The 14,367-nt window shown below is 37.4% G+C and overlaps 1 protein-coding gene across 2 annotated transcripts in view; it reads right to left on the minus strand.

Annotated features, from left to right (window-relative positions):
- Positions 1–205: 205 nt before the first annotated feature.
- Positions 206–14,367, minus strand: part of GRAMD4 (GRAM domain containing 4) — a 75,360-nt gene continuing 61,198 nt past the window's right edge. For both annotated transcript variants that reach the window (XM_056511375.1, XM_056511384.1), the window contains exons 12-19: positions 13,482–13,525; positions 13,276–13,385; positions 11,903–12,057; positions 8,058–8,205; positions 7,485–7,578; positions 6,348–6,432; positions 4,616–4,684; positions 206–4,069 (exon numbers count right to left, since the gene is read on the minus strand). In XM_056511375.1, coding sequence (XP_056367350.1) covers positions 3,968–4,069; positions 4,616–4,684; positions 6,348–6,432; positions 7,485–7,578; positions 8,058–8,205; positions 11,903–12,057; positions 13,276–13,385; positions 13,482–13,525 — 807 coding nt within the window. In that variant the 3' untranslated portion in view covers positions 206–3,967. The remainder of the gene's footprint in view (positions 4,070–4,615; positions 4,685–6,347; positions 6,433–7,484; positions 7,579–8,057; positions 8,206–11,902; positions 12,058–13,275; positions 13,386–13,481; positions 13,526–14,367) is intronic.

Raw genomic sequence — 14,367 nt, forward strand, 5'->3', positions numbered from 1 at the left:
ATGAGCCATGCCTTGCTCGTGTGTGGGTGGCACTGCAGGCTGTGGCTGGAATTGGAGCTCCAGGGAGAGCAGTGAACAACTTGTTCAACCCAATTCTGTATTTCATGGGCTGCTAAACTGACCTTGACACAGCAAGCTTCATTCCAAGAAATCAGGTGTAGTTTTGATAAATAAATAACTGAAGTTCACAAGAAGCATTAGCACAAAGCATTTTTTAGGTTTATTTAAATAAAAATTATAATTTATACAAGACTTTTTAAACAAACAAGATTTTCTTAAAAAATGTACAGGGCAAATAATTTCATTATTTCAATTATTCATACAGTATAAGTCTTCTGTCAAACAAAAGTTACACTGATAATGAATTATTTACATTTTCAAAATATAGACTCAAACTTCAGACATAAAAATTTTAACATCCATTATATTTCAATGATTAGTAGAAATTAAACATCTGCCAAAATGTACAGAGTTCAATAAAAACTACCAATGTTTTCAAACAGGTTTAAGTAGCCAAAAAACAGGTACATCCTTTCATCTCTTCACAGTCGGGTAAAATTCCTTTTCTTTGTCTGCAGAACGAAGGTAGAGTTTTGCTGCTGGCATCCTGTGTGATGTTGCTACTAATATATAGCTTGTTTCATTCAATCTTGCCTCACAAAAGCTACAGTGCACAGAAAGGCATGATTTCATATTCCAGCTTGTTTCACTTTTGAATTTAAATGGTCAGTGATAAAGAATTATTAGTCAGTTTTCATCTCCCTTTTTTTACTGTCTTTAAAAGGGACTCAAACTAACCAAGGAACTTCTGAAGAAGTTAAATCCAATTATGTGTGAATGATCCAGACATCCACAGATGAACAGAATTGCAAATATAAACAGCAATCAGACAGACAGAATGACAAGAACACCACTTTCAGCTATTTAGAAGCACTTTACATTAAGTGTTCCGACCCAGCCCGTTTCTGAAGTGCACCAGGCTGTACTGCAAAACTAAGGAGGAAGATTGGAATTGAAGGTGAGAGCTTCAGTGTAATTACACAGGTCAAGTATACATTCCCTCATTGCCCATCCCCTCCTGCCCTCCAACCTGAGGGTGCAGCAGGAGAAAAGCTGAGCAAACACACGAGGCTTTCCTTCAGTCCCTGAAGTCACGACACCAGGGGAGCAGCTGTGCAGCAGGGAAACCCAATGTAAAGTGAAATTTGCAAAATATGTACACAGATGTCTGTCAATTATATTACAACTCTATTAAAAAAAAAACAAAAGAAAAAAATCCAGTCTGTTTTCTCTATAATAGAACCAATGTTGCATTGCAGTTTGCACTAGGTTTGCTGCTTTAAGAGATTGCTAACTTTTAAGTCCACACTCTTAAAAGTGTGGATTCATTTCAAATGTCAGCACATTAGATTTTATAAGACATTTCTAATTGCTTCATTCAGAAAATAAATTTTAAGAGTATATTGTACACATGAGGCATTTCAGTCTGGGAAAAGGATAAGGATATCTCCTCTCCCTCTACAAAGCCTAGGTATGGTTAATTGTCCTGGCACCATCAGTATAGATCCAATAGCTCCTCCAGGAACCAGAATTGAGGACAACCCTGTACATGAGGGTCAACCAGTGAAGGGTGGGAGGGGGAGGAGGTAATAAGTGCAAGTCAACTGATTTCCTACTGAAACTGCTGTTATGATCAGAGTGAAGGTATAAATTACACTTGAAAAATGATACAAAAATAAGAAAAAGAGCATGCTCTCTGTAAAAAATATAGTTTTCTGTTTCTTCAAAAACAAAAAAAAAGGATAACCTTAAAACACACCCAAGGGACTTTTTCTTAAGACAAAATGAATGAATCTGATTATGATTTATATAACATTAAGCCATTTTAATGCCTATTTCTTAGCCATATTTGCTTTTCAAGGAAGATTCTAAAAAGAAAAGCCAAATTATAATATGTAGTAATTATAATAAAGATATTGACTGATTTTAAAGTAGTTTTGATGAGTAAGATTTAAATCAATAATTTTTACTTAAATGTATAACCTGAATGTGTAAAGTTATGAAACCATAAACTGTCAAGCTACATCCACTTAAAATGGTGGCAAAATGGATTTCACACCAGCTTCACTTACATTTGAAGTTTCCAGGCCCTGAGTTACAGCATACCAAACGTGGTGTTAGAAATGCACCCACTTTTCAGGTCATGTTCAAGTGCTACTCTATAGTGAGAACCTGAAAATTGCATTTTAGCCATTACAGTGGTTTCTCCCCCATTCTTGCTTAATTTCCATCCAGGGCATACCCCATCAGTGTTTCACTTTACAATACTCAACCAAATTATGGTATTCAACAGTACTTTTTCATATAAAATTTGTATCAAGTTCTCATACCATACCTCTTCATGGCCAGACTAAAACTGAGGTTTGTACAGTTTGACCTCCACCTTCTTCATCACTCCTGCATTTATTGACACTCTTTAAAACTGTGCTAAGAGTTAAACACCCTTTGGTGTTTGCTACCCCTCACCCTCCTTCATTTTACCCCTTTCCTTACAAAGAAAGGGAATTCCTGTTTAAAAAAAACAGAGAAAAAAATCCATGAAATTAAGTCCCATTTTTACATAAGAATTTGCATCTCCATTGCTTTTTTTTTAGGGCCATTCATATAATGTCTGTAGACATCCATAGTACTCAACTCAAAAGACATAGCAAAGTAAAAGACACTCTGGAAGGCTTGGCATAACTCCTACTGTGCTTTCATGAAAATGCAAATAAAATTCTAAACCTCTCAGATGGGTGCTATTATATAGAATATAAAAGATTTCTAATATTAAAGACAAAGGTCAATCTGTGCTTTGCTGCTAGACAGGCCTGAGAGAGTTTAGAGGAGTGCAGCCTTCCTGTTTTACCTGGCAGTTGGGTTTAATTGTTACTAAAATTTAATTCTGCAAGGGGGAAGACAGAAGAACACCAACGCTCCTCAAACTATGCTTTGAGAGGAACTAGTGCTTTCAGTTCTATATTATAGCATTTTTTTTTTTAATCACAAGGTAACTCAAGAGAAGAGCCAATTAAAAAAGGTCACATATGAGTTTAGTTTAATCATTCCCACCTCCCCAACACAAAAAACCCTTCAAGTCTTTAATGCATTAACATACAAACACCTTGTACATGCAACATGTACAACAGCTGAGCCCTTCTAGGACAAGTACCTATAGAAATATAAGATGCCTAGCATTTTAGGAACAACATTTTGGTGCCCTCTTTTATAAAAAGCATCTGCCTGCCTTCTTTCCTCTTACTTTGGTTAATGAGGAAAGGAAGATATAGTTACAACCTTTCTCCTCCAATTCACTGTACAAGTAATTTAAACATCTCTATGCAGGAAAAATTGAAGTTAACCAAACCAGTAAAACATCCTTTTGCAATGCAAAAATTAGCAAGGAGGAGTTATTTTAAATGCAGTTGTACATATGGAAATCCTAAGAAGCTAATACTTCCTTGATGTTTTAATAAAGGACCCAATTAAAATCTCAAAGCTGAAGAAGGAGACTTCAGGCTGCTGCAGTCATCATTCTCACATCTCAGGGAAAAACAACTAAGATAAAGGACAAATGTATCCCTAGTGACATCAGTGGAGATAAAGGGATCAATCTGTTATATAGTCAGGTCTCCAAGCATCTTCCCAGCTTTTAATGTCAGTAAATAAACATTAAAAGTGCTTAATGTGCAAGGCTAATAGTGATGATAGCACTTTCACTGTTTTCATTTGGTTTTTTTGTCTTTTTTTTACAAAAACCTTAAAAACAAACATGAAGGCATATATAAAATACACTTGGTTTATGTAACAGATAGAATATAAACCACCAGACAAGAAAAATTATTGCAAAATAGATGAGGATGTTCATTTTTTTCACTACCAAGTCATACAATAAGAAAGTTTCCTTTAGCTCTTCCAAGATAAGACACTAGCTTTCACTGCTGGATGGTGCAGACGTTATTTTCACGTATTGGCTGAAAATTGCCTCAAAAGCTTCATCTCTGTGTACCATGGCACCAAACACCAAAGGCTAAATGATAGAAAAGAAACACATCATGTCAGTCCACAAAGAAAAAGAATTTCCTCTAGGTAAATTTTGTCAAGTTACCAGGAACAGATTAATTGTACTAGAAAAGCACTGATAAAGACGAATTTATTTTTTTTTTTCTATTAAATCATTGACTATGTGGCTTATTCCCTAATATTTTTCACTTCCTTAAAAACTTCATCTGAGGTTAGGCTACCTCAAAGCCTCTTCCCCCATGGATACTCTCAAGCCAACAGCTTTTTTGTTTCAGACTGAATGGCAGACTGCATACTCCTGATGTAGGACGCTGGGGGAAAACTCTCTGAAGTGTTAAAATAAAACCCTCCAGATGTAATAGAACAAGCTGAATATTTAATTCATTAAAATTCCGAAAATAAACATAATGAATAATAGTCAAGTAAATTAAAAAAAAAAAAAGAAAAAAAGAAAAAAGGACAGCCACTGGGGATAAAAAAGCCTTTATGCTGGTGCTGACCAGAGGAGAAAGGATAAGAAATCCAACACAGCAGTACAGATACAGCTACTTACTTTCTGTGTAGATGGTGTTGATACAGCAATACCCATCCCTGATCCCGGGAGAACAGAGAGCACTTTATACTAAAAAAAAACCACACACAAAGACATAAGATACTTCTGTACTGAACTACTGCAGAAGATGCTGCAGAGGTTACACAATTCATCACTGCCATGTCCTCCCTCCCAGCCACAACTAAATGACCTCTGCTAAAAGCAGGGTGAAGCCATTTGCCATTCTCTGGGGTCCCATTCTCCTGGACTCGCTGGGTTCAGTGTCACCTGGACAGCCAGGGCCCTTCTCTCCACCTCCTCCCAGGAGCTGCAGCAATGCCCAACCTGCTGGAACCAGCCCCAGCCCCAAAGAGAGCACCAGTCCTGCTCAGCCCAGGGCAGCTGACCCAGTGTGGTGTGCAGGGCACAGCTCTGTGCTCGTGTGAGATGGGCCTGTGTGCATCACCCACAGCTTCCCCTGCAGGGGACATCCATCCACTCTTTACAGGAACAACAAGCAGACCAGAAAGAGCTTATTTTTCAAAACTAGATAGAAACCAGGCTATCACAGAGTCACAGCATCATTACGGTTGAGAAAGAGCTCCCACCACCACTAAACAATAGCACCCAGTGCCACACATGGACTGCTTGCTTGTTTTTTTAGAAGAAAACCCATAAAGATGAGAAGGAATACAGCTGGCTGAATTTGGGAGTATTCACAGGGAGAAAGTGGCATCCAAGTCAGACCTGGGTTTCCCACCTCCACACTACATTTTTTATGCTTGACTGCATGATTCCTGTCTCATCTTCATTAAAAAATACTGCACAGATGCAAAAAGAAACTTTATGGCAGTGAAAGCCTACTAAACAAACCAGCATTACTTGAAGTATGATGTTTGAAATCCATTAATATGAATTATTAATTCCAGTAGGAATGTTCAATTTGAGCATAAGCTGTCTGCTTTATAGACATGTCATAGAAATAGAAGGCAATATTTGAAAATCTGGAGGTGCTTATACAGTAGTGAACACCAGGCTGAGGTATTCCTTTGCTCAACATGATTTAATCTGTGGTACAGGATGCAGCAGAAAGCAGGGCTGTCTGTGTTCAAGATAAGGACAAGTTCAGAAAGGGTAACAAAAATGATGTTAAAAGCCACAGTGATGCAAGGCACCAGTAAAGCCATTAGCAACCACAGGCTGATAAAGCTCAGCCAGAGGAAGGAAAACACTGCCCTTGCCATGCTTCCAACCTTCCACTTCTTGCCTCTGTTACTGATGGGTCCCAACTAAATGAAACTCCAGCCCATCCCAGTCTGGCTATTCTAATGATCTACCTTTCTCCACTGACAACAATCCTCTAAGGCACATACTTTTATGATGGTGCATCTATTAATATCCACACCCAAACTGAAGTCAGTAATACACAATTCCTGCTACCAATAGATCTTCTTAAGGCCTCCACAGCTCTGGTCAACACTGGAGTTAGTAAACAACAAAACTTTAATTATTAAAAAAATGCAGGAGTGTAAGGGCTTAGTAAACTAATTTGTCTTCATGTTCATAGCAAGTTTGCTTGTACTGAGTCGAAAAAAGCACTTCTGGGAAACATTCATAATCAAAGAATTACATTTCACTTATCCAAATTATCAATGGCATGCTTTTTCAAAATAACAAAAGCACAAATGCAAAACATGACTAGCTGAACAGAAAACCAGTTTTCTCCCCTATTTACAACACCAACCAGACATACCTTCTGGATATCTGTTATGTCTGACAGCTTTATAACTTTATTTCTTTTTGATGAGCCGGATTTTGAGCTTTCAAAGCACAAGTAACTGAAAACAAGAAAAGAAAATACTCATTTTGATACAGTGTTTTAAAATAAATTTCTCAAATATCATCTTGTCTCTTCTGAAGTTTGAAATCTCACAGGTCAAAATAACCTTCAAAATAAAAGAAAGACATTCAGTTCAGTTACAGGTTCTAATTTAGTGCAAACATTTATGAATTCTAGCAATTGGCTGGTCTATCTGAAAGTCCAGAACATACAGTATGCACACACACACAAAAATTCTTGTATTTATATTACTGCACTGAATGGTTAAACCTGACAAGCATTTTAAAGACACACAAGGGACATATATCCTTAAACAGCTGAAATACCAACTCTCAAAAGGCTTATACTACTTTCACCATCCTAAAAGAAGATTAATGAGAAACACTGTGTAAGTTTCATGTTATTGTGCTGCAGACAAAAGCTCAGATTTCTAAACACTGGAGAGTGGCCCCCATCACTAGGTGACATTGCATACAGATGAGCTTTCCTTCCTTTCATTAAACTCCAAAGGAATTTCAGTGCAAGAACCAAACAGTAATGACCACAGTTATTCAGCCCTGGGAGGCAAGTAAGGAAATTTTAAAAAAATCCACTCACCCATAAAAATTTGAAACCAAGGCCTAATTTTCAGTTTTCTTTTTTGTTGCTATCTTTTAAAGTAAGCTATACATTCAGCTTGCTTAAAAATAACCCCAAACTAAGAATATTTGTCAAACAGCTGTTGATCACAATTTTCAAAGTACACTTAGGTTTCTTTTCTAGCATCTATACAGTTAATATGTTATCCACATGAAGAACTGCAGCTAATAACAGCTGTCTATATAGAGCTACTTTGCATTCCTATGCAAGTACTGGTTCCAAGGCAAAATCTGTTAAGTCTGTTAAGCACAGCCACACAGCAGGTTCAGCTCTTCCTCTTCTATGATGCTTCCTTGAGGTTGCAAAGCACCTTGAAATGGCATTTTTGTTTCAAAACACTATTAAAAGATCCTTTTTTAGATTCAGACACTTTAATGTCTCGAATTTCCCTCCTGGAGTGCAATGACTCACTTTTCTGTGACATAAAGAACTCCATTCCTGATGTAGTCTGTTGGCATCTTCCGATCTCTGTTGATCAAGCAACAGCGCCAGCCATTTTCACACACTGAAAAAGTTGTAACAAGAAATCTTGCTTTAAGAAAAAGAAAGAGAGACTGGCACTATCCCCAACAGTCTACTTATACAATAGAAAACACTGAATATTGAACTTTAGATACCTAAAAGTGCTTAGAAAGAAAAGCCTAAATCAGGTGTTCTAGACATAATAACATCTGTTTTAACACCCATTTTGAAAGAAAAAAAAAAAGAAAAACAACCCAAAATAAAAACCACCCACACAATTATTCCCTTTAACTTGCCTACTGGATTTGCATAACCATAAAAGGCACACCAGGCTGTTTAATCTTACAAAGAGCTGCCAGGATATGGAATGAAAGAGACCATCTCCATTCATCCTAATTTAAAGCAGGACTTTTAAATCAAAAGCTTACACCTATACAATGCACATAAAAGGAATTCAACTTTAAATTATCCTTGGCTTTTTACAAAATATTTTACTAATGTAGCCTTCCTGTAGCACCATACCTGGCAAAGGACGTTCATTCTCTGGCAGGTTAAAAATTTCATGGAAATTTCCTCTCTTGGTGGTATGAAAACGACTTGTGTCTTCATCTTTGCTTATTCCAGCTGGGGCACTTGAGCCCACATAAATCCTGGAGGCTGCTGTTTGAATCTGCAGAAAAACGGTTCCAAAATCTGAGCAGCAACATTTAAGCTACACTCTTAAAAATAATTTAGCTGACTACTCTTTCTAAAAAAAAAAAAACCAAACTATAATGCAACAATTTTCATTAACTACTTCCATAAATTAACTTGGGACTACTGCACTATGCTGCTGCTAGAGCACAAGCCTCTAATATGGTACCTGAACAAAACCTTTCAAAGTGCAGCCCTTTGATGGACACACTTTGCTGGGGTGAAGCACATGGTACTAAATGCACCTACCTTAAAAGATCATTTTTATACAGTAAAGGCTATGTCTTATTAGCTACAGCTAAGTCACTGCAAACAGCTCCAATGGTTGTAACTACTGGGACTACTAAGACAATGTATTATCAGTACTTGGCTTGTCTTCAAGAGATAAACAAAGTATTACTGCACAAAAGAAGTTAAGAAAGAAAAAGAGGGGAATAAAAAGGCACACAGAACTGTATAAGCTCATTATGAATACAAGTGCTGAAAATGAAAGGAAGTTTTCCACACTATGATCCATACCTTTTCATGCCCTGACAGCTAGCAGGAAAAGAAACAAATGACACAAATGTGACAGCGAAAAAAGAAAAAAAAAAGTGAAATCTATTTAACAGTATAATACACAGAATAAAACATGAACTGAGTGTCACTGCAAGATCTTGCTCACAAATCAAGGGACTACACACAATGAATGCAATTAAAAAAGAGTTATGAGTGGTTAGAGCACACCAGTTCAATTTTTTCAGGTTGCATTAGAACCATTGATCTTTCCTGTGCTTTGAAGTTGCACTGAAATTTGAGTGTTGCCACATAAAACAAAATCTGAGTGGTTGTCAGCATCCTTGGGAGGAAACAAGGTAGTACAGAAACCAAAGTACTTGAGTAAAATCTACTTTTAAACAGAGCTCCTGAAGCACTGGAGGCTGCCCTGGCAATAAGCCTTGTTTCTGGAAGGACAGCAGGCAATTTCCTTTGGATAGCTTGCCTGAACTTTCATTTTCATCTTGGTGGAGCACCAAGATTCCAAAAGCTGGCACTAGGAGCTCTGTTCTCAGCCCTACCAGGCACATGTAGTTAAACATTTGGCACACTGACAGCATGGAAGCTCAGGACTAAGCTCTTCTTCTGTAAAGGCCAACCAGCCCTCAGCTGCTTTTTTTGTTACTTTGCACAAAATTGGCAGAACTCAACACTTCACAGGATTTACAGACTAAGAGAAGACATCCAAAGCAAATGAAAACAGGTGAACTGCAATTGCTAACTAGAAACCAGAATGACAGAACAGGCACAGCCATCCACCTTTTCAGGGTACCTGTAAGACAATGATAGCTCAGGGGAAAAAATGCAAGTTAACATGGACAGCAAATGGCTGATGGTACCTAATAATGCCTCACTTCTGTAGTGCTGAGTTCCTGGAACCAAGGAAAAAAAATCACAGCTTTTTCAACAATCTGTCTGCAACTAAAGATGAAAAGTATTTTCTGAAGGCCTTCTTAGACAAGCTATTTGGTTGCACATGCACACAACCAGGTGAAGTGCCATGGCCCAAAACATAAAAATGATAAGAGCAAGAGATCTAAAGTTCTTTGTGCTGGAACAAGGACTACTTCTGCCCTCTGCTACACTGCTTCCTACCTACCTGTTATATAAAGAGATTAAAAAATAGAATTTAAACTTCAGTACCATTACCCATCTGGTGGCTAAAAATGTGAGTAGTTCTGCCCTTACTTCTAGTCCTGCCTAACACATGGAAATGTTTCCTCTTGCCACTCAGGCTTGAGACAAACAATGGTCAATTACTAGGAGAAAAGAATTTTGATAAGCTGTAAACCTAACTGGAAGTGATTTGATTTGGAATGCTGGAAGAGTCCTGATTGTCTAAAAACATCACCACCAACCTGGAGGTATTCCTTTTCACTTGATCTGTCATCAGCTTTTGACATACAACCTTTACCCATCAGATACTGTTGTCAGGACTGTTCTCTAAGGACACAAGGTCAGAGTGGTGGTACAGGCAATTAATATTGCATTGTGTCTAAGCTTACTCTGTCTTGTACACTGTTTAATGATAAGAAGCCAAAGCCAATGCACACATGCTGGCACTACATGCTTTTTTGGGCTCTGCCTTTTCTGTGAAAGAAACTAAAAACCCTCTTTGGTTTGTACCTTTTAGTACAAAAACCTATTTTTCGCACTATGAGGTTTGAAATCTCCCAAGGGGTAATAAAGTTTCTCTAAAACTACTGAGATCAAGTTAAAGTTTTCAAAGACATTTGCAAGCAGGTAATGCAGTCCTGCACATCCTTCCCAGGAAGACAAGCCAAGGCCACCAAGCCAGACCTGGTAGTACAAAAACCCTGTCTCTACTTGCAAAACTAAAGCCATGAAGAAAAGCCAGAAGGAATAATTACTTTTTAAGTTTATGGACACAAGTTCAGCAGTTCAGAATCTTTCCACCTTTAAGGCAGATTAGAGAGACCTAGCAAGATGATGTCACAACTACCACAGTATGAGAAAGAACCTGCAAGTGTGAGAAGCACAGAAGCTTTTAAGACCATCTTCTGCAAGTGAGAGAAATACAGGCCATGGCCAGCTTCATCCAAGTGCTTATTTACCCATCTCATCCCTTGGACAACATGAACAGAAGACTCACCTTCTGTAATAGATTGTCCCTGTTCACTTCCTTCCAAAATACTCAATTGTTCTGCAGTTACTTCACCATCCTCTGCTCACCACCCCCGAAGTCCCAGATTTCTTCTTAAAAACTGAGGGTTCATGTGCTTATCCCTTTTGCTCTCCAGTTGTATACCCAGGCTGAATTACTGCTCAGTACTGTGCATTTCAGACAACACTCAGGAACTCCATGGATGCAACTAGATACTGTGCTAAGAGGCACTGAACAAATGCTAAAATGGGATTAGACTCAAGATTTACTGCTACTATTTCAATTTTAAAACTAATAAACATTGACAAATCCAGGGATATGAAAACCCTGACTTAGTTACCATGCCAGGCCCCAAAAGAATTTACTAAGATGCACAAAACACAATACTTAGTGATTTAACTATGACATTTTAACAAAAAGAAAATGTACTGTTGGAGTAGGAACATGGTGAATTGATCACCAAAAAGGTCACCTATTACAAATAACCATGAAACATAATGTCTAAATATGTAAACTACCTTACTACATTTCTTAATGATTATTCCATTAGTAAGCTGCATATTATATTCAAGCCTCTATCTATTTTTTAACTAACTGCACTTCAATTTACCTGAGTATGCAAATTTTCACTGAAAAAGAATGTCTAAGAATAGAGAAGTAGATACAAAAAGACTGTATTTGACCACAGAATTACACAGAATATATGTTAAAGAAATTGGTATGAATATGGATGGTGTTATATTTGTGTGTTTAGCTTCATGATTCACAGTATATCTATATATACACACACATTTTTGGTAACTGATTCCTTTCATATAACAGAACCCATAAAAGAACTGTGAATCTTGAAAATAATAAAAAAATTGATATTACAATCAATTAACATTGATTGTAAGGATTTAATTAACCTTCTCTTTAATATGCTCTAGTCACTGGAGAAAAGGGAAAGGGAGAAAGGGATCTGATTTTCAGAGGTTGAGAGCACAGGAACAAAAAGATTCATTACCCTTACCCGTCTCGACACTGTAGCATTAGATCTTTCTTTGAGCTGAGGATCTGTCAGGAGACTTATCCAGATGATATAAGGAGTATCATACTTAGCTCTTAGTCTGGGGCATCGCTTGAAGATAAAATCAATAAGGAAAAACTTGATTCCAGCATAGAGTCCTGGAAAAAAAGGTCACTTCAGTTTGAATGCTGAAGAGGCATTAAGGACATCACTGTTTTGATCATACTTTTGAAAGTTCACAAATGAAACTGAATTCTGTATATTTAGTCACAGAGGTAAAATCATTTTCCTGGGTTTACTATTTTAATTCTTCTTGCAACACCAGAAAATTATTTTTCTTTCCTTCCCATCCCCAGTTCTTTTAAATATTTACACTGCCACTATTATGTAGAAGAACATTTGAATAATTCAAACATATGTTCCTTATTACCAGAAGCATTCTGAAAACATGATATACTACCAAAACAAAAAGCACAACAGAGCATTCAACTATGCAGCTCCTGCAAGAATTTTAATGGCAACAGAGGGCTCTCATGTACTACATAAAACTCTATCTTCCAGTCCCAACTCTATTCTCATACAAGTTATTTCCTTGTGTTCTGCAATTCAAAATGGGCTTAAAATACTCTCTCAAAACTTCACTGAGTGCAATTCAGATCTCCTAAGAGTCCAACAATTATTTCCCACACATCTAAATTCAATTGCTGTGTCAAGCAAACCTACATTTATGTTCAAGCTAACAAAATTTGAAGTTCAGTGCCACTAAAAGTAATACTCATTTGATTATATCATTACTTTAATGAAAAAAATGAGTTCTTGGTTCACAGTACAGGGAAAAAGAGTACAGCAAAAGGAGTACCATGATGCAGTGAGAACCCTTTTCCCAATTCCCAGTTGAGACTGAGTATCTGTAACAGACCCACAGTAGTCTGTTCATTTTGTCCAGCCCATCTTCCAAAGTTTTACCAGGAATTCCAATAATTCCTTTATTTTTTCCTACATTGCCATTTTTATGCCTCTTGTATGAGGTATGTGCCACATACCTCATTTACAAGGATCTAGGAGCAAAAAACCTTCAACATACAGGACCTTCCAGAAGCCTTATAGCTGACAGTCTGAGTTCTGCTAACAGCTCATCATAGACTTCTCCTCTTCAAGAAGCAAAAGCATTATCCAGTCTTTCTGAATTACACACTGAGGTGATTTTCAAAATGGTCATGACAAATGATGCCAAACCAACGAAAATACTTTAAAACATCACATGATTTATTAAAGCAGGTTTTCTCTCTTAAACTCTAAAATTCTGCCTCTAAAGATCATGTAAGTTTTAACCACTAAATCTAGATTGTAATAGGTGAATTATTTATTGTGTTTACCCAATGCAAGCCCAAGAATCTTGTAGGGCAAAAAACAGGATGCAATAAAAGCTGCCCACAGAGCAATGTAGAGTTTCTGGGTTAGTTCTGGCTGGACCCACATGAACAAGCTGAAAACAAAAAAGCAAAATTTTATTTATCAGTGTTACAGATATCGGTCAAGTCTTGTTTTAAATGGGAAGAAACTCTCCCATCAGATAACTTACTTTTTAAATTTTTCCAGTATGTCTGCCATCTTGCCAAAAAGGTTCTGCATAAGAAGCAAGAGAATTAAAACCAAGTCCTGCATTGTTTTGGGGCTTTTTGTCCACATAATAAAAACAAATAGATTTCTGAGATTGTTGGTAAGCAATTTCCAGAAGTGATTTGTTAAAACTATAGCCATTTATATACTTTACAACTGAGTAAATACAGAACAGAATAGCAATACTTGACTTCCATCTCATTTAACCTTGTTCCGTGACTTGTGATTGTTGCAAGTGAAGAAACTATTTGAACCCACTGTCATGACTGGAAAGCATTTTCATTACTGCAAATATTTTAAATTAAGCTGCCAATATAAGAGTAAAGAGCTTCTGTTAGTAGGTAACAAAATTTCAGGAAGTGGTAACCGAGTCCATCAAAAAGATTATCAGCTTCTTTTAAACAGACCATTATCAGATTTTATAATAAACCACTGGAGACAGCAGATTTCAAGTAATTCAAACAAATGGGGATGCAACTGCCCCCTGCTCAGAAGTCAGGCCATACTCTCTGTCAATCCTTACTGTAAGAGCACCTGAAAATTTCACTTTCTCAATAAATTTCCAAGTGTGTTCATATAAACATAGGCACCACCCCCAGCAGAAGGAAGGAGCTGAGCATTCAAGCTAGCAAGGGAAGGTTAAACCCCTTTGACAGCAGCACATCACCAGGCACAGCACAAGGCTGCAGCTCAACTGGATGGTGCAGTCACTCAGCTGCTACCTCATCCATCTCATGGAGCTGGGAGAAAACCTTCCTTCAGCCTCTCCAACACCAGCAGATTTCAAGGCTTGGAGGGGGTGGAGTTTTTTAAAACGTGCTATTTTAGAGATGCAGTGCAAACTGTTG

This window comes from Oenanthe melanoleuca, chromosome 1A (genome assembly GCF_029582105.1).
Source record: "Oenanthe melanoleuca isolate GR-GAL-2019-014 chromosome 1A, OMel1.0, whole genome shotgun sequence".
NCBI lineage: Eukaryota > Metazoa > Chordata > Aves > Passeriformes > Muscicapidae > Oenanthe > Oenanthe melanoleuca.